The following is a 26,943-nucleotide window of genomic DNA, read 5'->3' on the forward strand; positions in this document are numbered from 1 at the left end:
AAGGAGTGACAGAGTTGGACATCATCCGCGTACAGATGACACCGTACCCGAAACTCCGGATGATCTCCCCCAGCGGCTTCATGTAGATGTTAAACAACATGGGAGACAATATTGAGCCCTGAGGAACCCCACAAGACAATGGTTGTGGAGTTTAACAGGTGTCCCCCAACAACACCTTCTGAGATCGACCCTCCAGGAATGACCGGAGCCACTCTCTGTCTCTGCCTTGGTCCTTTCACTATTGGCTGCTACTTCCCGGCAGATGTCAGGTGGTGCAATACCGGTTAAGCAGTGTAATTTCTCCAGTGGTGTAGGGCGCAGACACCCCGTGATAATGCGGCATGTCTCATTAAGAGTCACACCCACTGTTTTAGCGTGGTGAGATGTGTTCCACACTGGGCATGCATACTCAGCAGCAGAGTAGCACAGCGCAAGGGCAGATGTTTTCACTGTGTCTGATTGTGATCCCCAGGTTGTGCCAGTCAGCTTTTGTATGATATTGTTTCTGGCACCCACTTTTTGCTTGATGTTCAGGCAGTGCTTCTTGTAGGTCAGAGTGACTCCCAGGTATTTGGGTGTGCTGCAATGCTCCAGTGGGATTCCTTCCCAGGTAATCCTCAGAGCTCGGGATGCTTGTCTGTTCTTAAGGTGAAAGGCACATGTCTGTGTTTTAGGTGGATTAGGGATCAGCTGGTTTCCCTTGTAATAGGCAGTAAGAGCACCTAGAGCTTCGGAGAGCTTCTGTTCAACCATCTCAAAGCTCCCTGCTTGAGCGGTGATGGCACGATCATCAGCATAGATGAAACTCTGTCCCTGCTGGCAGTGGCTGGTCATTTGTGTAAATGTTGAACATGGATGGAGCAAGCACGCTCCCCTGAGGCATACAGTTCAAGTGGTGTCAAACAGGCTTAAATCTACAGTGTGTACATCACACTGTAATAGGCAGTAAGGACACCTAGAGCTTCTGAGAGCTTCTGTTCTATCATCTCAAAGTTCCCTGCTTGAGCGGTGATGGCAGGATCATCAGCATAGATGAAACTCTCTGTCCCTTCTGGCAGTGGCTGGTCATTTGTGTAGATGTTCCTTCTGCTGCCCAGGCCTAAAGCAGAGGTACCCGTTGCTAAGGGCTCCATCCTCCCAGGGTTGCTAAGGGCCTCGCCTAGCCGTTACGTCAGTCACACCCGGGGGACCAATCCCAGCGCGGCGCTTCGGAAGCCACGCCCCTTCCGTGCTCCCACCCTCCCGCGGTTGCCGAGCAACGGAGGGCGGGGAGGTGATCCGGGGGTCGCCACTTCCGGCGGCAAGATGGCGGCGGCGCTGGCTCCTCCGGCCCAGGACGGAGGCCCGACGCCAACGCCGCCGCCGCCTCAGCAGCAGCAGCAGCCGCCCTACGAGGTGAAGAGCCAGTTCCGGACCAGGGAGGGCTCCTACCGGCTGCTGGGGGCGCCCGAGCCCAGAACCAGGCCCGCCGGAGCGGCCACCCCTTCTTCTTCCTCCTCTTCCTCCGCAGCGCCGCCGCCTCCCCCGCCGTCGTCGTCTTCCGCCTCGGGAGGAGCCCCGCCGCCGCCTCCACCGCCCGCCCCCTCGCTGCCTCCCGTCCGCCTCTCCCTGGTGCGGCTGAACTCTTCCAGCGGAGGAGGAGGAGGAGGCGGAGGGGGGGACCCCGGCGGGGAGGGCGACCCTGGGGCCTTGGCTGCTGAGAGGAGCCGCGTCTGCTTCAACCTGGGCAGGGAGCTCTACTTCTACTCCGGGTCCGGAGGCGCGCCTGGGAGGGGACGACGGGTGAGTGGAGGAAGGAGACCCCAGGGAGAGGAGGGGGAGGAGATGGAGATCAGGCCGGGCCTGGGCCCACACTGTCACAGATATAGATACACACATACTAGCCGTCCCCTGCCACACGTTGCTGTGGCCAATCTATGTATATATGTGTTTTGTGTGTATAGAGGCTGGATGGCCATCTGTCAGGGGTGCTTTGAATGCAATATTCCTGCTTATTGGCAGAATGGGGTTGGACTGGATGGCCCAGGAGGTCTCTTCCAACTCTTTGATTCTATGATTTGTGTATATGTGTTTTGTGTGTATATTTATGTATATGTGGTTTTGCGCATGCGTTGGATTTTTTATTATTATTTTTGCTTTTTAAGTCTTTTCAGTGTTTTTATTAGTGATGATCACTTGTTGGCCTGATAGGTGTCTTTGTGTCAAAATTTGGTGTCAATTCACCCAGTGGTTTTTGAGTTATGCTAATCTCACAAACATTACATTTATATGTGTGTGTGTGTGTGTGTGGATCATAATAAATTGTGGCAAGTTCTTGGTGAGATGGGCATCACAAGCCCCCTTGTCTCTCTCCTGAGGAATCTGTACAAGGACGAAGGAGCAACAGTAAGAACTGACCACGGAACAACAGACGGGTTCAAGATTGGGAAAGGCGTACGGCAAGGCTGCATCCTCTCATCCAACCTCTTTAACTTGTATGCAGAACACATCATGCGAGGATGTGCGGGGCTGGATTAATGCAAAGCTGGGGTGAAAATTCCTGGAAGAAACATTAACAACCTCAGATATGCAGATGACACCACTCTGATGGCCGAAAGCGAGGAGGAGCTGCGGAGCCTTCTAATCAAGGTGAAAGAAGAAAGCGCAAAAACCGGGTTGCAGCTAAACATAAAAAAAACCAAGATTATGGCAACAAGAATGATCGACAACTGGGAAATAGAGGGAGAAAATGTGGAGGCCGTGACAGACTTTGTATTTCTAGGTGGGAAGATGACAGCAGATGCAGACTGTGGCCAGGAAATCAGAAGACGCTTCCTTCTTGGGAGGAGATCAATGTCCAATCTTGATAAAATCGTAAAGAGTAGAGACATCAGACTGGCAACAAAGATCCATTGCCTAGTCAAAGCCATGGTATTCCCCGTAGTAACCTACGGATGTGAGAGCTGGACCTTAGGGAAGGCTGAGCGAAGGAAGAGAGAGGCTTTTGAGCTGTGGTGTTGGAGGAAAGTTCTGAGAGTGCCTTGGACTGCGAGAAGATCCAACCAGTCTATCCTCCAGGAAATAAAGCCCGACTGCTCATTGGAGGGAAGGAGACTAGAGACAAAGTTGAAGTCCTTTGGCCACATCATGAGGAGACAGCAAAGCCTAGAGAAGACAATTATGCTGGGGAAAGTGGAAGGCAAAAGGAAGAGGGGCCGACCAAGGGCAAGATGGATGGATGGCATCCTTGAAGTGACTGGACTGACCTTGAAGGAGCTGGGGGTGGTGACGGCCGACAGGGAGCTCTGGCGTGGGCTGGTCCATGAGGTCACGAAGAGTCGGAGATGACTGAACGAATGAACAACAACATATGTGTATATATGTGTGTTTGTGTGTGTATATATATATATACACACACACACACAAACACACACACATATATATATACACACACACGTGGTTTTGCGCATGTGTTGTATTTTTTATTTTTTGTTTTTTAATAATAATAATAATAATGTATTGTCGAAGGCTTTCATGGCTGGAATCACTAGGTTGTTGTGGGTGTTTTCGGGCTATATGGCCATGTTCTAGAGCAGGGGTCCTCAAACTTTTTAAACAGAGGGCCAGGTCACAGTCCCTCAAACTGTTGGAGGACCGGATTATAATTTTTTTAAAAATGAATGAATTCCTATGCACACTGCATATATCTTATTTGTAGTGCAAAAAAACACTTTAAACAATACAGTAATTAAAATGAAGAACAATTTCAACAAATATAAACTTATTAGTATTTCAGTGGGAAGTGTGGGCCTACTTTTGCCTGATGAGATAAGATTGTTGTTATTGTTGTGTGCTTTAAGTCATTTCAGACTTAGGTTGACCCTGAGCAAGGGCCAGGTAAATGACCTTGGAGGGCCGCCTCCAGTCTCTGGGCCTTAGTTTGAGGACCCCTGTTCTATAGTCATTCCCTCCTGACGTTTTGTCTGCATCTATGGCAAGCATCCTCATAGGTAATGAGGTCTGTTGGAACAGACCTCACTACCTCTGAGGATGCTTGCCATAGATGCAGGCGAAACGTCAGGAGGGAATGACTATAGAACATGGCCATATAGCCCGAAAAAACCCACAACAACCCAATAATAATAATCTTTATTTAATACCCCGCCACCATCTCCTCCGACGGATGACCATCCAGCCTCTGTTTAAAAGCTTCCAAAGAAGGAACCTCCACCACACTCCGGGGCAGAGAGTTCTACTGCTGAACAGCTCTCACAGTCAGGAAGTTCTTCCTAATGTTCAGATGGAATCTCCTTTTTTGTAATTTGAAGCCGTTGTTCTGTGTCCTAGTCTCCAGGGAAGCAGAAAACAAGCTTGCTCCCTCCTCCCTGTGGCTTCCTCTCACATATTTATACATGGCTATCATATCTCCTCTCAGCCATCTCTTCTTCAGGCTGAACATGCCCAGCTCTTTAAGCCGCTCCTCATAGGCCTTGTTCTCCAGACCCTTGATCATTTAAGTCGCCCTCCTATGCATGCTTGTATACATGTGGTTTTGCGCATGCGTTGCATTTATTATTATTATTATTATTATTATTATTATTATTATTATTATTGCTTTTTAAGTCTCTTCCGCTGTGCTTTTCAGTGTTTTTATTAGTGATGGTCACTGGTTGGCCTGATGAGTGTATTGTGTCCAAATTTGGTGTCAATTCACCCAGTGGTTTTTGAGTTATGCTAATCTCACAAACATTACATACATATATATGTGTGTGTGTGTGTATGTGTGTGTATGTATATATGTATATATACACACACACATACATACACACACATACATGCTAGCCATCCCCTGCCACGTGTTGCTGTGGCCCATTCTGTGTATATGTGTTTTGTGTGTATATGTGATTTTGCGCATGCATTGTAATATGTTTTTTATTTTGTGGCTGTTAAAGTCCCTTCTGCTGTGTTTTCCAGTGTTTTTATGAGTGATGGTCACTGGTTGGCCTGATAGGTGTATTGTGTCCAAATTTGATGTCAATTCACCCAGTGGTTTTTGAATTGTGTTAATCCCACAAACAAACACTACATTTATTTATTTATTTATTTATTTTGTGCATACACACACACACTCACTCACTTATTAGTTTGGATCCCAGGCATTGCCCAGGTGATTTGAAAAAGTCAATTTCTTAATTGTACAAAATGCATAAGGTTGTGGTTGAACTACAACTCACATCATGCTAGATTAACCCATAATAATAATTATGATGATCATGATCATGATGATGATGGTGATATTGGCCAGTAAAGGTGGTCCCAGTGGTGATTGGCACACTGGGTGCAGTGCCTAAAGACCTTGGCCTGCACATAAACACAATCAGCGCTGGCAAGATTACCATCTGCCAGCTGCAGAAGGCCACCTTACTGGGATCTGCACGCATTATTCGCCGATACATCACACAGTCCTAGACACTTGGGAAGTGTCCGACGTGTGATCCAATACGACAGCCAGCAGAGTGATCTGTCTGCTGTGGACTCATCTTGTTGTGTTTCAAATAATAATAATAATAATAACTTTATTCTTATATCCCTCCACCATCTCCCCGAAGAGACTCGGGGCGACCTACATTAGGACCAGGCCCAGCATAAACAAGGGTTACAAAGTAACACAATTAGTACACATAACAATAAAATATAATTGTTTATAAACTCCATCAGTATTTAAAGTTTGTCATATTGGGCAAGTTTGCTGTAGATCAGGTGGGGGCAAACCCAGGCCCGGAGGCCAGATGCAGCCCCTTGGGTTCTTTTCTCAGGCCCTCCTCTCTCTCACTATCCTATCCTATCCTTCCTTCTCTCTTTTCTTCTCTCCCTCCCTCCCTTTTTGTCTTACCTTCCTTCTTCCTTTATTTCCCTTCCCTCCCTTTTTGTCTTTCCTTCCTTCTCCCTTCCCTTCCTTCCCTCCCTTATCTTTCTTTCCTTCTCTCTTTCCTTCCCCCCTTCCTTACCACCCTCTTTCTCCCTCCCTGCTTCCTTCCCTTCCACTCTTCCCTCCCTCCCTGCTTCCTTCCTTCCTACTTTCATCCCTCCCACTATCTCCTTCCTTACTTCCTTCATTCCTTCCTGCCCTCCCTCCATTCCTTTTTTCTTTCCACCTTCCCTCTCTATCCCTCTCCTTCCTTCCCTCCCTTTTGTCTTTCTTCCCTCATTCCATTCCTTTCCTCTCTCCCTCTTTCTCCTTCCATCCTTCTTTCCCTTCCACCAGTCTTTCCTTCACTTTCTTCACTTTCTGCCTCTGAAAGAGCAGAGGAAGGGGAGGAAAAGGCAAGAACAGGACTGGGGGAGAACCCCCTCCCGGCCTGGCCCGACATGCAGCCCCCAAGTTAGAAATTTGCCAGAGCCTCTAGAGACATCATCAGTGGGATTCAGTGTGCTCTCTGGCTGCATGGTAAACTTCAACTCCCGCTATGATGAGTCAGTCCCCTCAAATCCTTCCAGTAGGTAGAGTTAGTCATGGGGCTTCTGTGTGCCAAGTTTGGTTTACGTCCATCATTGGTGAGGGTCACAGTTTATTTGGTTGTGGGTGAACTGCAACTCCCAGAAAGGAAGGTCAGCTGCTCCCGATCCCCCTACAGCAGTGATTCCCAACCTTTTTTTGACCAAGGACCTCTTTGACCAGGGACCACTCTCCACCATTATTATTTATTTATTTATTGCATTTCTATCCCGTCCTTCTCAACCCCTGAAGGAGAACTCAAGACCAAAAGGGTTACAAATCAGTTTTTGGTCAACTTTAGATTTGGTTTGATTATTTGGGGTGCTGATTCAAGAAATTGCAGTGGATAGACCACATCAGCTCTAATTTCTGATAAAGAACATAGGCCATCCAGTAGTTGCTATCTGCTAGCCCACAGAAAATCATATGTAATAATCTAGAGCTGATGTGTTCTATCCAATGCCATTTTCTGAATCAGCACCCCAAAATAACCATAGGAACAGACCTAAAAATGAAGATACAATAGAGTCCCTGCTTCCAGGTAGCAAATTGAATGGCTCCACTCAGGGAGATGGAGGAGGAGGAGAAGCAGCAGTCAGGAGGCTTGTTGTCTGGCCTTTTGTGGGCAATCAGCCTCTCCCCTCCCAACATCCCCATTGCCTTGGCACTATAAGAGGTTTCACGAGACCAGTTGCTCTCATTGAAACTGTGAAGTAATGGTGAGGTCACGAAGCATATTAAAAAATGCAATACAACTGTTTGGCTTGCTCCTGACACAATAAAAAAACGAAGCATATTTTAGCTCTTGCAGACCACTGGTGGTCCACAGGTTGGGAACCACTGCCATACAGTAATCAAATTTTGACATATCAGGTATGTGTGCCAGGTTTGGTCCAGCTCCATCTGTGTTTGGGTTCATAGTGCTCTCGGGATGTAGATGAACTACAACTCCCCCAAATCAAGGTGAATTTTCCCCAAAGACCTCCAGTATTTTTTGTTGGTTGTGCGGGCAATGTGTGCCAAGTTTGGTCCAATTCCATCTTTGGTGAAGTTCAGAGTGCTCATTGATTGCAGGCGAACTATACATCTCAGTACCTATAACGCCTATAAATCATGTTGAATTTATTGTCGAAGGCTTTCATGGCCACCATCACTGGGTTGTTGTAGGTTTTTTGTGCTATATGGCCATGTTCTAGAAGCATTCTCTCCTGACGTTTCGCCTGCATCTATGGCAAGCATCCTCAGAGGTTGTGAGGCCTCACAACCTCTGAGGATGCTTGCCATAGATGCAGGTGAAACGTCAGGAGAGAATGCTTCTAGAACATGGCCATATAGCCCGAAAAACCTACAACAACCCATGTTGAATTTTCCCCTGTATATGGCAGTGTGGATGAAGCCTGAGAGAAGGGGACATCAGAGCCATGTTTACATATTGAAAAGGATGTCTCATTGAGGAGGGGACCAGCTTGTTTCCTGCTGCTCTAGAGACCAGAACACAATGAAGCCATGGGTTCAAATGGCAGGGAAAGAGATCCCACCTCAACTTTCTATTGACAGTGGAATATGCTGCCTTGCAGTCTGCTAGAGTCTCCTCCTTTGAAGACTTTTAAACAGAGGCTGGATGGTCTTCTGTCAGAGGTGCTTTGATTGTGCTTTTCCTGTATGGCAGAAGGGGTTGGACTGGGTGGCTCTTGGGGTCTCTTCCAACTCTATGATTGTATGATTCTAGGTCTGATTTCCCTTGATTCCTCTTGATGCAGCCTATTCTGAGTAGAAATGTTTCTTTTTAGTTTCCTGATGACTAGAGAAAATAGAATAAATGATGTAAAGGGTACATCTGTTGAAACGTAGTTGTAGTCTCATGTGGCACATAAAAATTGCTTCTCAGCTGCTTAACCAGGCTGAGAAGTGTCACAGAAATATCTTTTATGTCACTGATAGCTATTTTATGTAAGTGGACTAGTTGATTTTTTGACCTTGCTTCCAAGGTAGTTTGCACTGGACGTTTGAGGCAGAATTTAGATGTGTCAAAGCCAGTGCAAAATGGGTTTAGAAGAGTTGTTTGCTGAACACTGAAGAAGTTGAGATCTGTGCCTGATTCAGAAGGGGCTTGTGAGGCCTTCAGCATTCACTAGACAGCTATTTTATTTATTTATTTATTTATGACATTTATATGCCGCCCTTCTCACCCTGAAGCGGACTCAGTAAAAAAGTAAATACGATATATTATATTATTAACATACCACAATATTAATATTATATATTACATTGTACTATAACATTATACTGTAATATTACTAGAAATATTACATTTAATATAAAATATATAATTATAATAACATTTTGTTATTATTAGTAATATATTGTATGTACTGAAGTCACTGGTGGTATACAGAACGAAGGAGCATCAAAATTGTCTCTTGACTCAGTTGTCTCAGTCAGCAATCAAGTTTCATTTCAAGCTTTTGATTTCTGCACCCTAATGCCTTTCCCCATTTTATTTCTGCTGAATTTCCAGTCCATTGACCTAAAGAAACCCATTGACAAGAGGATCTATAAGGGGACGCAGCCTACTTGCCACGACTTCAACCAGTTCACAGCTGCATCAGAAACCATCTCGCTGCTGGTTGGCTTCTCAGCTGGGCAGGTGCAGTACCTGGATCTCATCAAGAAAGATACCACTAAACTATTCAACGAAGAGGTGAGTCAAAGCACAGGGTCCTCTTGGTAATGTATGATCACATAACCTGGGATTACAAGAATGTATATCTGTTTAAATTGGATGTAAAAGGAGACATTTGTACTGGATACCTTCCTATAAATACTAAATCTTCCCAAGGCAGCATCATGCGTAGCATCCAGCTGTGTTTCTGCAGCTGACACAAAAAGAGCGGGCATTACACTCTCAGACCTTTGGCAAGTTTTGGGGCGGCGAGCTTCCGATTATTTCATGAGTAAATTTATGACTGTGTTTTTGTTTTAATATGAACATTTTTGCTCTTATTAGATATTGCTTTGTAAGCCTTTCCAGAAGCTTGGTTTTTTCCTTCTTTTTTTTTTTTTTTTGAAATTAATTACTACTCTGCCACAGGGAGGATGTTGGCTATGCCAACATTGGATGGCATATAAAACTCTGACAGATCTGTTGAGAAAGGATCCTTGAAATGTCTTGTCGAAGGCCTTCATGGCCAGAATCACTGGGTTGCGATGAGTTTTCCGGGGTGTCTGGCCATGTTCCAGAAACATTATCTCCTGACGTTTCACCCACAAATCAATGGCAGGCATCCTCAGAGGTCAGGAGATAATGCTTCTGGAGCATGGCCATACACCCCAGAAAACTCACAGCAACCCAGACCATTGAAATGACATCTTTAAGAGGCAATGGATAAGTCTTGAGCTTTGTTTTTCTCACTTTCTGATATTTCAGACATTAATATCTGTTACCATTTTTGCAGTGTGAATCTGTAACTCCCTTTCTGGAGTGGTTAGATTGGCATCCTCCTCCTTCATTCATTCAACAGGCAGGCAAAGACCTTTTTGTTCTCAGACCTTGGAAGGCTGACTGCTCAGGGGAGGGGGGCTCATATACTGCCTTGTTGTACTTCTTTGTGGGTTGTTTTTTATTGTTGTTAGTTGTATTGAGAGCTTAATTACATTTTGAACTTTTTGATAGTATTATAGAATCATAGAGTTGGAAGAGACCTGGTGGGCCACCCAGTCCAACCCCATTCTTCCAAGAAGCAGGAAAATTGCATTCAAAGCACCCCTGACAGATGGCCATCCAGCCTCTGTTTAAAAGCCTCCAAAGAAGGAGTATCCACTACACTGTTCCACTGCTGAACAGCAAAGCAACTCTCTCTCACAGGGAGGAAATTCTTCCTAATGTTCAGGGGGAATCTCCTTTCCTGCAGTTTGAAGCCATTATTTCACATCCTAGTCTCCAGGGCAGCAGAAACAAGCCTGCTCCCTCCCCCTATGACTTCCACTCACATCTTGATACCTGGCCCTCATCATGTCTCCACTCAGCCTTAAGCCCAGCTCCTTAAGCTGCTCCTCATAGGGCTTATTCTCCAGACTCTTGATCACCTGAAGGGTTTGGGACCCGCCTACCTGCGTGACCGCATTTCTGTGTACGAACCGACATGATCTCTCCGTTCATCTGGGGAGGCCCTGCTCTCGCTCCCACCTCCCTCGCAGGCGTGACTGGTGGGGACGAGGGAGAGGGTCTTCTCTGTGGTGGCCCCTTCTGACTCTGGAACTCACTCCCCAAGGATATCAGACAAGCCCCCCACATTGGCAGTCTTTAGGAGGAGGTTGATAATGTGGCTGTTACAATGTGCCTTCCCTGAATAAAGGAAACAATCTCCGGCAAATACTCTGAGAAGCACTTTAATTACCCGTTGGGTTGTTCTTACCTTGATTTAAAACCCTCCCAATAGATACACCCTCTGCTCATGTCCAGCATCTATTTTTAAAGTTTTTAACTATTACATCTGGCCTAGTCATAGGTTTTTAAATTCTTGTGTGTTATTGTTTACTTGTGATTTATATTGATTGTACTGTTTATTTTGGTTATTGTTATTGTTTTTATTATTGCTTGTTGTTTTGATGTGTTTTTGGGCTTGGCCTCATGTAAGCCGCTCAGAGTCCCTTGGGGAGATGGTTGCGGGGTATAACTAAAGTATTATTATTATTATTATTATTATTATTATTATTATTATTATTTTAGTCACCCTCCTCTGGTCACCTTCCAGCTTGTCAACATCTCCCTTCAAGTATTTAAAATTATTTAGTTTTATTTATTTTGGATTTTGCAATTTCCTTGAGTCTCAAGACTATGGAAATATGCGATGTTTGCTGTAATAATGCCTCCCTTTTTGCCTCTTGCCCCTCAGCGACTGATTGACAAGACCAAGGTGACTTTTGTGAAGTGGATCCCTGAGACCGAGAGCCTTTTCCTGGCCTCCCACGCCAGTGGCCACTTGTACCTGTACAACGTGGAGCACCCCTGCGGCTCAGCCTCGCCCCAGTACACCCTCCTGAAACAAGGCGAGGGCTTCACTGTCTACGGCTGCAAGAGTAAGAGCGCTCGCAACCCACTCCTGAAGTGGGCAGTCGGCGAAGGAGCCCTCAACGAATTCGCCTTCTCCCCCGACGGGCGCTACCTGGCTTGTGTCAGCCAAGACGGCTGCCTCCGTGTCTTCCATTTTGACTCCATGCTTCTGCAGGGGATGATGAAGAGCTACTTCGGGGGCCTGCTGTGCGTCTGTTGGAGCCCCGACGGGCGCTACATCGTGACGGGGGGCGAGGATGACCTGGTAACAGTCTGGTCCTTTGCCGAGGGCCGGGTCATTGCCAGGGGCCACGGCCACAAGTCGTGGGTCAATGCTGTGGCTTTTGACCCCTTCACCACTAGCACGGAGGACGACGGAAGTGGGGAGTTCAGTGGGAGTGACGAGGACATCCAAGAGACGTCCAATTTTGGCAGGGTAAGGACAAGCAGCACCCTCTCCCACCTCTCTAAGCACAGCACCAAAAGTACGCCCTCGGTGACTTACCGCTTTGGCTCTGCTGGCCAGGACACCCAGTTCTGCCTTTGGGATCTGACGGAAGACGTCTTGTACCCTCATCACCCGCTCTCCCGGGCCCGAACGCTCACCAACACCTTCAGCGCCGGCATCCCCCCTTCCGGGAGTGGTGGGAGCAACCTGGCTGCTGAATCCACCGGCGGAGGGGCCCTCCCTCGCTCGCTGTCCCGCTCCAACAGCTTGCCCCACCCAGCCGTCACCAGCGCCGCCAAGAGCCACGTGGCCGATGGGGTGGTGCCCTTCAGCATCGGCAAGTTCGCCACTCTGACCTTGCAGGAGCGGAAGGAGAAGAACGCCGAGAAAGAGCACAAGCGCTACCACAGCTTGGGCAACATCAGCAAGAGCAACGACAAGCTCAACGTGGTGCCCAAAAGCAAGCTGGATACCGCCAAGGTCTTGGGCACCTCCCTGTGCCCCCGCATCAACGAAGTGCCCCTCCTGGAGCCCCTCATTTGCAAGAAGATTGCCCACGAACGGCTGACCGTCTTGCTTTTCCTGGAGGACTGTATCATTACCGCTTGCCAGGAGGGCCTCATCTGCACCTGGGCCAGGCCGGGGAAAGCAGTAAGTATAACTCAACACACAGCTGGGCATACTGGGCAGTTGTATTTATTACAGTATGAATCCCGTATCCGCAGGGGATACGTGGCTGCTTGAAATCATGGATTACAGAGAACCCTTGGGAGTTGTATTGAACTTAATTGTGATCTATATAAATAAAAACGTAATGTTTGTTTGTGGGATTAACATAACTCAAAAACCACTGGGTGAATTGACACCAAATTTGGACACAAGACATCGATCAGGCCAATGAGTGGCCATCACTCATAAAACACTGAAAAACACAGCAGAAGGGACTTAAAAAGCAAAAAAAGAAAACCATGACAACACATGTACAAAACCACATATGTACACAAACACACATATATACACATACACAAATATATACAGAAATACACACACACATATATGCACACACAAAACATACACAAAGGGAGGGAGGGAGGGAAGGAAGGAAGGAGAGAGAGAGAGAGAAAGAGGGAAAGAAGTGAGAAGGAGAGAAAGAAAGAAAGGTAGGGAAGGAAGGAAGGAGAGAAGGAAATAAAGTGAAAGAGGGAAGGAAGGAGAGAAGGAATGAAAGAGAAAGATGGATGGAGGGAAGGAAGGAAGGAGGGAAAGAAAGAAAGGTAGAGAAAGAAGGAGAGAAGGAAATAAAAAAGTGAAAGGGAGGGAAGGAACGAAAGAGAATGATGGAGGAAAGGAAGGAAAGTAAGAAAGAAAGGTAGGAAGGAAGAGAAGGAATTAAAAAATGAAAGAGACAAGGAAGGAGAGAAGGAACGAAAGAGAGAAAGACGGAGGGAAGGAAAGAGACAAGGAAGGATGGAACCAAAGAGCAAAGGAAGTAAGAAAAGAAACAGATAGAGAAGGAAGAAAGAAGAAGGGAAAGAAAAAGAGGGAGGGAGGGAAGGAAGGAAGGAAGAAAAAGAAAGAAAGGGAGGGAGAGAGGGAGGGAAGGTGGCCACAGCAACGCATGGCGGGTACATCTAGTTTATTGATATATAAACTAGCTGTACTCACTTACCATGCAGCCCCCGGTGGCGCAGTGGGTTAAACCCCTGTGCCGGCAGGATTGAAGACCGACAGGTCGCAGGTTCGAATCCGGGGAGAGGCGGATGAGCTCCCTCTATCAGCTCCAGCTCCTCATGCAGGGACATGAGAGAAGCCTCCCACAAGATTGATAAAACATCAAAATCATCCAGGCGTCCCCTGGGCAACGTCCTTGCAGACGGCCAATTCTCTTACAACAGGATGCTCCTGACACGACCAAAAAAAAGCCCACTTACCGTGATGGAACCACTCCTTAAGTTGCCCTACAGTTCCAATCCTTGTGCTATTCTCAGTCCTGTTACCCTTTTTACCCTCAAGATCAGGCATCCTCAAACTGCAGTCCTCCAGGTCTCCAACTCCCAAAATTCCTGGCAATTAAACAAGCTGGTTAGGGCTTATGGGAGTTGCAGAGCTGCAGTCTGAAGATGCCTGCTCAAGATCATTCCCTGGATTGAGTACTCCTGTCTCAACATAATTTCTGTTATGAATCAGTAAACTGCTGAACTTTACTTGCTGACTGAAAGATTGGTGGTTCAGATCCGGGGAGTGGCGTGAGCTCCTCCTGTTAGGCCCAGCTTCTGCCAACCTAGCAGTTCAAAAACATTCACATGTGAGTAGATCAGTAGGTACCATTTCGGCGGGAAGGTAACGGTGCTCCATGCAGTCATGCCAGCCACATGACCTCGGAGGTGTCTATGGACCACGACTAGACTTAAAGTCTAGTCGTGCAGATTCTCTGCTGGCAATGGAAAAACATCCTGTGTACGAAAGGGGAAACGGAGGAAAGGCCCTGGTGTGAAATGGGTCTAAAACAGATGTGCTTGCTAGAGATTTTTCCCCACTTTCCTTCCTCTGATTTCATTGGTGTGCAGGTTTAGTGTGATAGCTAAACCAGTTCCCTTGGTGTTTCCTGCCCCGCTGATTCCTCTCTCGCCACTCTTTGTCCTCTCACTGCTTGGGTTCCTGGTGACAGCAGCCGATGCCTCGTGTGTCTTGTTTTTCTCTGGTCTTGAATGCCGGAGCAGGTCTGGGCAGCTGCCCAAGCTGGTTTTCCACAGCGGAGAGAACAAAGAACCCTGTTGAGGGAACCGGCAGAATCCCCACCCGTCCCTTGCCCTGAAAAGCATCTCCTGGCCTTTTGGGGGGCATTTCCTCATGGTACAGATCGCCCTGCCTTTGCCATAATTACAGAAGGATCCTAAGAGTGGATCTGCGTTTACGTCATGGTTAGAACAGGAATCAATGAGACAAGTTGTTCATGACTATTTTCGGTCTGTGTGGAGTTTACTCAAAGCATGCCTATGCCTGGATCCACTCGTAATTGTCCTTCCTGGTATGCTGTTTTGTTTTTTTCTGACCCAGACACTTAATCAAGTGGGCAAAATGAGCAGGGGTCTGTTCTACAGACATTTTATTAACCCAACTGTTCCAATCTCAGCTGCTAAGGAATGGAAAACTCTGAGTGTGTCTCCTTCCTTTCCTTTTGCAGTTGAGATAAGTTGCTTCTTTCTCCTCTGTGTTACCTCTGAATAAAAAGCAGTAGAAGCCACCTGTAGTTTGACAGCTGTTGGAGGAGGGAGTTTTATGTTGGAATCAGAGGGCTATAAAAGTGTGGCCCTCAAAGGCATAATGCAGCCTTTCTTAACCTGGGGGTCACCAAGGGGGTGTCAGAGGGGTCACTAAAGGCCATCAGAACATACAATATTTTCTATTGGTCATGAGGGTTCGGTGTGGGAAGTTTGGCCCAATTCTATCATTGTTGGGGTTCAGAATGCTCTTTGATTGTAGGTGAACTATAAATCCCAGCAACTACAACTTCCACATGTCAAAGTCTAATTTCTCCAAACTCCACCAGTGTTCACATTTGGGCATATTGAGTATTTGTGCCAAGTTTGGTCCAGATCAATCATTGTTTGAGTCCACCGTGCTCTCTGGATGTAGGTGAACTACAACTCCAAAACACAATGCCCACCAAACCCTTCCAGTATTTTCTGTTGGTCGTGGGAGTTCTGTGTGCCAAGTTTGGTTCAATTCCATCTTTGGTGGAGTTCAGAATGCTCTTTGATTTTAGGTTAACTATAAGCCCCAGCAACTACAACTCCCAGGTGACAATATCAATTTTTTCCCACCCCACACAACCCCACCAGGGTTCAAATTCGGGCATATCAGGTATTTGTGCCAAATTTGGTCCAGTAATTGAAAATACATCCTTCATATCAGATATTGCAAGTCGCTTCTGGTGCGAGAGAATTGGCTGTCTGCAAGGACGTTGCCCAGGGGATGCCTGGATAATTTGATGTTTTTATCATCCTTGTGGGAGGCTTCTCTCATGTCCCCGCATGAGGAGCTGGAGCTGATAGAGGGAGCTCATCCGCCTCTCCCAGAATTCCCTGATATTTACACGACAATTCATAGCAGTAGCAAAATTATAGTTATGAAGTAGCAACAAAAATAATTTTATGGTTGGGGGTCCCAACTGGCTGTCCCCCGCGAGGGTCTTCCTCCAGGTGCAGTCCAAGAATGGGTAACTTGGAAGTCCCTGAATAGACTCAGAAGCGGAGTGGGCAGATCAAAAGACAACCTGGAAAAATGGCACTACCTAAAAGAATCCCAAACCTTGTGTGACTGTGGAGCAGGACAAACAACTCTGCATCTGTATGCTTGTCCACTGTGCCCTGCCTCATGTACACAGGAGGAATTGTTGGAGGCTACAGACAATGCCGTTGCTGTTGCCCGTTTTTGGTCAAAAGATATTTAGTCGCCTGCATGCCTTCTATTTTTATCAGTTTTATACTAATTTATGCAATGCTTTTGATACAAAATAAAAAATAAATAAATGGTTGGGGGTCACCACAACATGAAGAACTGGCATTAGGAAGGTTGAGAACCACTGTGACATTTACACTTTCTCTTGTCTATTTTCAGACTCTGAACTCTCAGAACGGCGGCTCCCCGAGTGGCACAGTGGTATAGACCTGGCCCTATCCCTCCGTCAGCCGGCCCCTTTGGCCCCTTGCGCCGGTGAAACCCTCGGACTCTTTGTCGGTATCCTGCTGTATGTACAGGTTGTTTCCTCCCTCCCTCTCCTGGAACGAGAGACACTAATGGAGTTTAACTTAATATATTGGAGAACTATGTAGCACAGGACCCTTTGCACTTCTCAGCTATTTAAAAAAAAGTATTAACGAACCGTATTTAAAAGCTAAGGATTTTAGCACAGGCCGCTGGAGGGCAGGTTTTGCACAAGGGTGAACTGAGCTGCCCCTTCCTCCTTGCCTCCTCTCCCCGCCTTTCCCTCAAGTCTCCCAGACTGGGATCCGGAACCGCCTTTCATCTGGACTCGGCTGAATTTCTCCCAGTCTTCCGGAAGCGGAAGGAATCCCTTTTGCAAAGGGGAAATGCCCCACTCCGCCCCCTCACCCCAAAAAAGTCCTTTCAAAGGAACCCCTGTGTCTGTCTTGTTTCTTCCTCCCTCTTTTTTAAAATTTCTATTTTTGTTTTTGGTGTATTTTGCACAAGATATTCCAGTTTTTTTGTTCTGCTGATGGGGACACTGTTGGCACCTCCACCCAGAAGAGCCTCTCTTCGGCCTCGTACTCTTCCCCTGCCGCCAAACATCGTAGTGCACCAAATGATCTCCAAAGAGGCATTCCTTAATGTTCAAATTCCAGCAAGATCCTGCCCAAGAGCTCCTGGCCAGCATCCTATCTCAACGTGAGGGTCCAGCTTGTTGCCATCTTATCTTTCATCCCTAATTCTTTGACTTTCCTCAAAATTTATTTTTTTGAGATGCTAAGTGGACTTCACTTTGAACTGACAGGCACTTCTACTTGAAGACACTTTCATTCCTCTCCTCCCCACCCCAACAGGCTGGCTGACACAAACGTGCTTTGGTTTTGGAGTTTGCCTCCATGGGTTTCTACTGTCACATCCAGGCAAACGTCATGCAGTCTGTCCCCTAATGCCAAGGCTGGGCTGGGATGTGGAATCAGGGTCCTTGGCTGCAGTTTCACCAGTGAAAACTACAGGAGCAACAGCTGACCTCTCTCTCTCTTTCTTTATTTGTCTCCCTCACAAAAACAAAACTATTCAGGTGCTACTGGATGGCATTTTACCATTTTAATGTCGGCCACTGAAGTGGAATTAATGTCGGCTACTACGTCCCCTTCGGGGTGAGAAGGGCAGGACATAAGTGTCGTAAATGACCAGTGTGGGTTGGCATCTCATTTGTCCAGATAGATCAGCCTTTGCCAATTAGAATGCCTTCCAAATATGTTGGACTGCAAACCCCATCCTGCTCCAAACTGCCTGGGTATAGCGATAGCACGGTCCTACATATCATGTGTATTTTAATGTCGGCTACTGAAGTGAAATTAATGTCGGCTACTGCGTTCCCTTCGGGGTGAGAAGGGCAGGATATAAGTGTCGTAAATGACTAGTGTGGGTTGTCATCTCATTTATCCAGATAGACCAGCCTTTGCCAATTAGAATGCCTTCCAAATATGTTGGACTACAAACCCCATCTTGCCCCAAACTGCCTGGGTATAGTGATAGCACGGTCCTACATATCATGTGTATTTTAATGTCGGCTACTGAAGTGGAATTAATGTCAGCTACTGCGTCCCCTTCGGGGTGAGAAGGGCAGGATATAAGTGTCATAATTTACCAGTGTGGGTTGGCATCTCATTTGTCCAGATAGATCAGTCTTTGCCAATTAGAATGCCTTCCAAATATGTTGGACTGCGAACCCCATTCTGCCCCAACCTACCAGGCTATAGTGATAGCACGGTCCTACATATCTGGGGTGCATTTGTTAGGGATGATTAAGAACCCCTTGTATTGCTCAGCTTAGGAACAGAGGTTTTCCTATCATGGGTGTTTTGGTTGATGAGTGGAAGCAAGCACTGTGGATCTGATGCTGTTTCGCTTTTCCACTCTGTCAGTGTGTTGGACCACAATCACTACAACCTCAATCTTGTGGTGGGGATGGTAGGAGTTACAACCTGGTGCTGTTGGGGGATGTCACATGGGAGAGACTTGTCTCCAAGCATGGATAGAGCCCATCTCTGCCATGGCATTGGCCTCTGGGTCACACGAGGTGTATTTCACTGCCTTCATAGGTGACTTTTGATAGATGACATGCTTGTTCTATGAAGCTGTGTGTTGGGTATAGTGATAGCACGGTCCTACATATCGGGTGCATTTGTTAGGGATGATTAAGAACCCCTTCTATTGCTCAGCTTAGGAACAGAGGTTTTCCTATCATGAGTGTTTGGGTTGATGAGTGGAAGCAAACACTGTGGATCTGATGCTGTTTCGCTTTTCCACTCTGTCAGTGTGTTGTACCACAATCACTACAACCTCAATCTTGTGGTGGGGATGGTAGGAGTTACAACCTGGTGCTGTTGGGGGATGTCACATGGGAGAGACTTGTCTCCAAGCATGGATAGAGCCCACCTCTGCCATGGCATTGGCCTCTGGGTCACACGAGGTGCATTTCACTGCCTTTTGATAGATGACATGCTTGTTCTGTGAAGCTGTGTGTGGAACTAAGGAGTGGGCTTCCTTAGGCACTGGGTTGTGTGTTAATTCACGTAAGTGTTGTGGAATAATAGCTGCGCTTGAAATCAGTTCAAAGCAAACAAAATTATCTTTTTAAAGGTATGTATGTAATCAGGGGTTTGGCAATTTAAAATGGACCAGAAACATTTTGAAGCAGGATCATTTGGTGATACATAGTGGATGGGATCCAAACTTGGACACTTGGCAGAGCCATTGGAATTGAAAGGATATCTTAGTCATGGCTAATTGAAGTCCTATTGATTTTCCAGTGGGTTTGGTATGGCTGCATCCAGATGCAACCTGTTGTTTTCTCTGGGCATGCTAAATTTATTTATCAGTAACTAGAGATTCAACTTTGTTTAAATTTTGGATGGCTTTGAATTGGTTTACAGCACAGTTTTGTTTGTGTGCAACATTGCATGGCTCACGCAACTGGCATTCACCTCCCCTTTGTCTGGATCTGGCAATTGGCATGGGGCAAAAAGAGGTCTCCAAACGCTATCTGCAAGATATGATTGTGTTTCGAGATTGTGTTTCTAGTATCGGGAAGTGACGGAGCTTGAGGGACCACAACATCTCAATGATTTGACCTGGAAATAGCCAGCCAGAGACTGAGAGGAACTCTTGGCTTTGTTTTCCTTTGGTCTGAGCAGTTCCACCACCAAAAAAAGGAATTGGGAGCAGGATCCAGGATGGGGTGGGCTACTGTGGAAAGCTAGAGCACTTCTTTCGCCTTCTTGGTTTCCTCACAGAATCTGGTAGTGCAGGTCTGTGGCTAAAGAGAGGATGGAGTGGAGATGCTTTTGAAATAGTGCTGCAGATGGCATTTGAAGTCACCTTGCACTGTATTCTTACCTGTTGTTGTGTTGGCTTTGGCTGTTTGTCGGGGAGGCTTTGGGCTTGTAAGAGCCATCCACATCATTTGGGTGGCAATGAGTAAGACGTGTCAAGGTCAAGGGTGTTTATTGGGATTTTTCCCAAGGTCCCCAGCCATTGTGGTCAATAGCTAGGCTGACCAGGGGCAGATCCACGAGTATCTTTTCTTAGCTCTGTTTGAAGCCTGGCTGCACCCCCGTAGCACTTGTTTTACAGTGGAACATCAGGATGAACCAGGAATAGTTGAACTGGCCAGTGGTGTTATCTAGAAATGGCTGAAAAGCCCTTGCCTGGAATGTGTTTGATGGCTTCCTATAGTTTCACAGCAGCTCAGTGAGCCCATTTTCTGCACATGCTCAGAAGCACACTGTCATATCAGTTGCAGCTTTGCATGTTTTGGGGCCAAACCTCCGGCGGGGTCAGCCTGGCTCAAGCATCCATCACAGAGGACTCTTATTTATATCCATTCCCCAAACAGACTCTGGAATAGCAGAGGGGGGTGGGTCCCTCTTTGCCCCCTGGCTCACTGTGAACCCTCCCTTGGGCTCTCCACAGGCAGAATTTGACCCTCTCCCTATCCTTTCCCATCAAGAGAGAGCTCTTGTCCCATCAGAGCAGCTGAACAGGAGGACTCAGATTCCCTCCCCCAGGAAACAAAAGCCATACTGGGTCCAGAACCCCCGTGCACCAACGACAACGACATCTGCTTTGCCCTATGCCTGGCAAGAAGAGCAACAAGGGAGGAGGAGATGGTGGCACGGGTTTAGCTCTACTCGGATCCATCGCGACGGGACACATGGACCTCGGAGGACACTTCTGGTTTTGCCCTTCCCTTTCCTTCTCCTCCCCAGGCCTCCAGATGCATGTCACCCTCCCACGGTATCTCTCTCTCTCTCTTTCTCTCTGTCCCCCAGACCCAAACTCCCGCGGCCTTTGCCTGCCAGCTGGCGTCTGGCGGCCTCGCCCTGTCCCCCTCGGCGGCGTCCGAGCCCCGGAAGAACGTGCCGACGACGACGACGCTCCCCCTGTGCCTTCGTCACTTTACTACCTGCTCTAAACGTTTGTTACTGTTGTGTGTCTGGGAACAACAAAGAAAAAAAGTGTTTAAATTATGGCATCGTGATCTCCTGTTTACTACTAAAGAGACGGTTTTCACAACACAGCGGCCTCCCCTGCTAAATGTGGGTTGTGGGAATCTGGGGCTGGGACCACGTAGCCGCGGGGTGTTCACGGACTGGAATTCCCAGCAGCTCAATGGTAAAGAGCGCTGGTGGTTTTGGCCTAACATCATCCTCAGTGATACTGTTCAGGGTCCCTGAGGCTGTTGAGGAGCCCGACTCTAGTTTGAAATATATATATATACACTGCAGAGATCTAATTCAAAGTGCAAAAACCATGAAAAAAAGTAATCTTTAAAATGAAAAACAACTTTTTCAAACTAGTATTTTAAAGGGAAGTGTATTGGTCTGCTTTTGGCTGTTTAGAGAATCAAGTTAATTAGGATTGTTGTTTTATGCCTTCAAGTCGTTTCAGACTTGGGGCGACTGTCTTGTCACAATTTATTCCAAGGGGATTTGCCTTTGCTTCTTCCGACACGGAGAGAGTGTGACTTGCCTAAAGTGGGTTCAGAGTCACAGTCCGAGGTTCACACCACTACACCACACCTTCTCAATTCTTCCTCTCTCTGTTTGCAGCGTACATTTCTTTCTTTCTTTCTTTCTTTCTTTCTTTCTTTCTTTCTTTCTTTCTTTCTTAGGCCCCTTCCACACTCCCATATAAAATCCAGATTATCTGCTTTGAACTGGATTATATAGCAGTATAAACTCATAATCCAGTTCAAAGCAGATAATGTGGATTATCTGCTTTGATAATCTGGGTTGTATGGCAATGTAGAAGGGGCCCTTCTTTTCTTCCTTCTGTTTCGTTCTTTTTCCCCTCCTTCCCTCACTCTTTCCCTTCCTTCCTTCCTCTTTCCCCTACCTTTTCCTCCTCCCTCCCTCTGCTTTCCTGTCCTTTTTCTTTCCCTTTCCCTTTTCCCTTTCCTTTCCCCTTTCCTTTCCTTTTTCCTTTCCTTTCCTTTTCCTTTCCTTTCCTTTCTCCTTTCACTTTCCTTTCTCCTTTCCTTTCTCCTTTCCTTTTCATTTTCCTTTCCTTTTTCTTTTCCTTTCCTTTCTCCTTTCCTTTTTCCTTCCCTTTCCTTTTTCTTTTCTTTTCCTTTCCTTTCTCCTTTCCTTTCTCCTTTCCTTTCCTTTCCTTCCTCCCTTTCTCTCCCCTCTTCCTTTTCTCCTTCCCTCCCACAAGTTCTTTCACTGGAGTTGAAATGACGTTCTGTTGCACCTTGATCAACAGGAGAACAGAATCGCAGAATGGAAGAGACCTTGTAGGCCATCCAGTCCATCCCCATTCTGCCAAGAACCAGGAAAATTGCATTCAAAGCACTCCTGACAAGATGGCCATCCAGCCTCTGTTTAAAAGCCTCCAAAGAAGGAGCCTCCACCACACTCCGGGGCAGAGAATTCCACTGCTGGACAGCTCTCACAGGAAGTTCTTCCTCATGTTCAGGTGGAATCTCCTTTCCTGTAGTTTGAAGCCATTGCTCCATTGCCTCCTAGTCTCCAGGGCAGCAGAAAACAAGCTTGTTCCCTCCTCCTATGACTTCCCCTCACATATTTGTACAAGGCCCTCATCATGTCTCCTCTCAGCCTTCTCTTCTGTGGGCTAAACATGCCCAGCTCTTTAAGCTCCTCCTCATAGGGCTCGTTCTCCAGACTCTTGAATCTTGTCACCTGCAGCAGCCACTTCTCAATAAGATGAGATTGGGGGACTTGGGGCCCTTCCACACAGCTCTATATCCCAGAATATTACGGCAGAAAATCCCACATTATCTGAGTTTGGACTCAGATAACCCAGTTCAAAGCAGATATTGTGGGATTTTCTGCCTTGATATTCTGGAATATAGAGCTGTGTGGAAGGGCCTTTAAACACGATTATGCTAAGGTTAGCTATGGAGGGGTTACTCCAGGTGAAGTCTCTTCAATCTTCAGCCCTACGGGTGTTTTGGACTTCAGCTCCCAGCATTCCTGGCCATTGGACAAGCTGGCTGGGGCTTCTGGGAAGTTGGAGGCCCAAACCCTTGAAAGGCCGCAGCTTGAAGAGGTCTGCTCTAGGTGATGCATCCTAACTCTGGTTGTTTATTTATTGTGTCATCAGCAACCAGACATTTGTATTACATTTTTAACAAAAACAAACAAACAGACAAAACACAGAATTTGCAAGCTTGGTAGTTGATTAGATGTCCTGTGACCAGTATCTGGCCACTTGGAGTGCCTCTGGTGTTACTATAAGAAGGTCCTCCATTGTGCATATAGCAGGACTCAGGTTGCATCGCAGAAGGTGGTCAGTGGTTTGCTCTTCTCCACACTCGCATGTCGTGGATTCCACTTTGTGGCCCCATTTCTGAAGGTTGGCTCTGCATCTCGTGGTGCCAGAGCACAGTGTGTTCAGCACCTTCCAAGTCTCCCAGTTTTCTGTGTGCCCAAGGGAGAGTCTCTCATTTGGTATCAGCCATGGATTGAGGTTCTGGGTTTGAGCCTGCCACTTTTGGACTCTTGCTTGCTGAGGTGTTCCAGCAAGTGTCTCTGTAGATCTTAGAAAACTACAGAGACACTCGCTGGAACACCTCAGCAAACTCTGGTTGTGAATTCCAGCCATGGTTAACAGCATAACACTTGTATTGTCAAAGGCTTTCGTGGCCGGAATCACTGGGTTGTTGTAAGTTTTTCAGGCTGTATGGCCATGTTCCAGAAGCATTCTCTCCTGATGTTTCACCAGCATCTATGGCAGGCATCCTCACAGGTTATGAGGTCTACCATAGATGCAAGCGAAATGTCAGGAGAGAATGCTTCAGCCCAATAAACCTACAACAACCCAGCAGAACACTTCTTTATTTTCACAGTGAGAGCAGAATCAAGTCAGTTGTCGAACAGAGAATCAACACAAGGATCAATGTATTGTCGAAGGCTTTCATGGCCGGAATCACTGGGTTGTTGTAATTTTTTTCGGGCTATGTGGCCATGGTCTAGAGGCATTCTCTCCTGACGTTTCTCCTGCATCTATGGCAAGCATCCTCAGAGGTAGTGAGGTCTGTTGGAACTAGGAAAAAGGGTTTATCTATCTGTGGAATGACCAGGGTGAGACAAAGGACTCTTGTCTGCTGAAGCTAGGTGTGAATGTTTCAACTGATCACCTTGATTAGCATATACAAGGACATCTCATCACTTCTCAACAAAAGTTGGCTCTAGGCACTGTCAGGCCATTATACGCTAATCAAGGTGATCAGCTGAAACATTCACACCTAGCTCCAGCAGACAAGAGGCCTTTGTCCCACCCTGGTCATTCCACAGATATATAAACCCTTTTCCCTAGTTCCAACAGACCTCACTACCTCTGAGGATGCTTGCCATAGATGCAGGCAAAATGTCAGGAGAGAATGCCTCTAGACCATGGCCATATGGCCCGAAAAAACCTACAACAACCCAACACATAGTTCACTTGGATGTAATGACTGCCTTGGCACTGGTACGATTTAAGGTTTGCATCTCTGGTGACTTGATGTTTTGGGTTTCCCTTCAGCTGTAAAATCCCTAGATAGCACCCCAGGGACAAATCGGGAATAATTCAGCTTTATTTGTATTTCTAACAGGAGAGCCTCCTTATAACTCAATGTTGTCACCAATGTACAATATTCTCATGCGCCTAACGAAATGTACCGCATCACGTGGGCTGGGGAGGGGCCGGGGAAGCGTAATAAATATGGGGAAAGGTGGCAAGAGAACAAGCAAGGGGAGAGCTTAGTGCAAAACCTTCAAACGAGCCATTGAAATCTCCCCGTGCTCTCCCAGCTAAACCTTGCTTTGTGCAAATGCTCTTCTTGGTGAGGAGAGAAGGAAAAGACTGACTACTAAACACCACAACTCCAAATAAATTATTGAGAAAGAGAAGGCTTTGAACGTGCCCAAAGTGTGGAGCGAGAAGGAGCCAGTGATGCCACCCAGTGTTAGAAGTGCAGTTCTGAGTCCAAAGTGGAGGAATCCCACCGCCAGCAGAGAGCTTTTGACCTTTTCCGAAGTCACACCTGGGTCTTGGGGCAGAAATGGGAGCCCTGCCGGCTTCCTTCCCCCCATTTAACCCCAAGGATGCATGACTTGGAGGCATTGGTCGCAGCCTCTTATCTGTGCAAAGCAAAACGTGCCCCTGACCCTGCAGCTCCGTTGCAGACATCCGCTTTGTGTAGTCCCCAGGTACCATCATGGCAAGGCCTGGATCCGGTTCTGGCGGAGAGCAATCCTTGTCTGCAAAAATCCTTGCGAGTCACCCGGTGCCAAGGCTGGAAAGACTCTCTTTGCCGGTTCGTATAAGCTGAAGCCGGCTTGGCAGCAAAGCATGTGCCTTCCGACAAAAAGTATGGAGTCCTGAAGACAATATCCACAAAACAGGGCTTACTTTTCAGAAATCACCAAAGTCACATCTGGTGGAGGATAGCTGGTGAATCATAGAGTTGGAAGAGACCTCAGGAGCCATCCAGTCCAACCCCATTCTGCCAAGAAGCAGGAAAATTGCATTCAAAGCACACCCCACAGATGGCAATCCTGCCTCTGTTTAAAAGCTTCCAAAGAAGGAGCTTCCTTTCCACTGGATTCCGAGGCAGAACAGCTCTTTTTATGGTCAGGAGGTTCTTGCTAGACCCTGCCATGCAGGAAGACCCTGCCATGCAGGAAAAGCACAATCAAAGCACTCCCGACAGATGGTCATCCAGCTTCTCTTTAAAAGCTTCCAAAGAAGGAGCTTCCTTTCCACCGGACTCCGAGGCAGAACAGCTCTTCTTACGGTCAAGAGGTTCTTGCTAGACCCTGCCTTGCAGGAAGACCCTGCCATGCAGGAAAAGCACAATCAAAGCACTCCTGACAGACGGCCACCCAGCCTGTTTAAAACCTTCCAAAGAAGGAGCTCCCTGTCCACTGGACTCTGAGGCAGAACAGCTCTTCTTATGGTCTGGAGGTTCTTACTAGACCCTGCAATGCAGGAAAAGCACAATCAAAGCATTCCCAACAGATGGCCATCCTGCCTCTCTTTAAAAGCTTCCAAAGAAGGAGCGTCCTTTCCACTGGACTCCGAGGCAGAACAGCTCTTCTTATGGTCAGGAGGTTCTTGCTAGACCTTGCCGTGCAGGAAGACCCTGCCAAGCAGGAAAAGCACAATCAAAGCACTCCCGACAGATGGCCATACAGCCTCTGTTTAAAAGCCTCCAAAGAAGGAGCTTCTTTTCCACCGGACTCCGAGGCAGAACAGCTCTTCCTATGGTCAGGAGGTTCTTGCTAGACCCTGCCATGCAGGAAGACCCTGCCATGTAGGAAAAGCACAATCAAAGTACTCCCGACAGATGGCCATCCAGCCTCTGTTTAAAAACCTCCAAAGAAGGAGCTCCCTGTCCACCGGACTCTGAGGCAGAACAGCTCTTCTTATGGTCAGGAGGTTCTTGCTAGACCCTGCCACGCAAGAGGACCCTGCTATGCAGGAAAAGCACAATCAAAGCACTCCTGACAGAGGGCCATCCAGCCTCTGTTTAAAAGCCTCCAAAGAAGGAGCTTCTTTTCCACCGGACTCCGAGGCAGAACAGTTTTTCCTATGGTCAGGAAGTTCTTGCTAATGTTCAAGTGGAATCTCTTTTCCTGTGTTTTGCTGGTTGCATTTCCTGTCCAGGTTGAATGCAAGTAGGATCAAACCAGAGCAGGGCCTGGAAGACACCTGTGCAAGGTGGGACTGAAAAGGCTAAAT

General features: G+C 47.1%; 1 protein-coding gene across 1 annotated transcript; it reads left to right on the forward strand.

The window, feature by feature from the left end:
- Positions 1-1,284: 1,284 nt before the first annotated feature.
- LOC132781990 (WD repeat-containing protein 20) lies at positions 1,285-21,269 on the forward strand. Its single transcript, XM_060786612.2, has 4 exons — positions 1,285-1,782; positions 8,994-9,176; positions 11,371-12,627; positions 16,597-21,269. The coding sequence occupies exons 1-4, from the start codon at positions 1,306-1,308 to the stop codon at positions 16,642-16,644; spliced, it is 1,965 nt and encodes a 654-aa protein (XP_060642595.2). The 5' UTR covers positions 1,285-1,305; the 3' UTR covers positions 16,645-21,269.
- Positions 21,270-26,943: the final 5,674 nt, after the last annotated feature.

Source organism: Anolis sagrei, chromosome X, assembly GCF_037176765.1.
Source record: "Anolis sagrei isolate rAnoSag1 chromosome X, rAnoSag1.mat, whole genome shotgun sequence".
Taxonomy (NCBI): Eukaryota; Metazoa; Chordata; class Lepidosauria; order Squamata; family Dactyloidae; genus Anolis; species Anolis sagrei.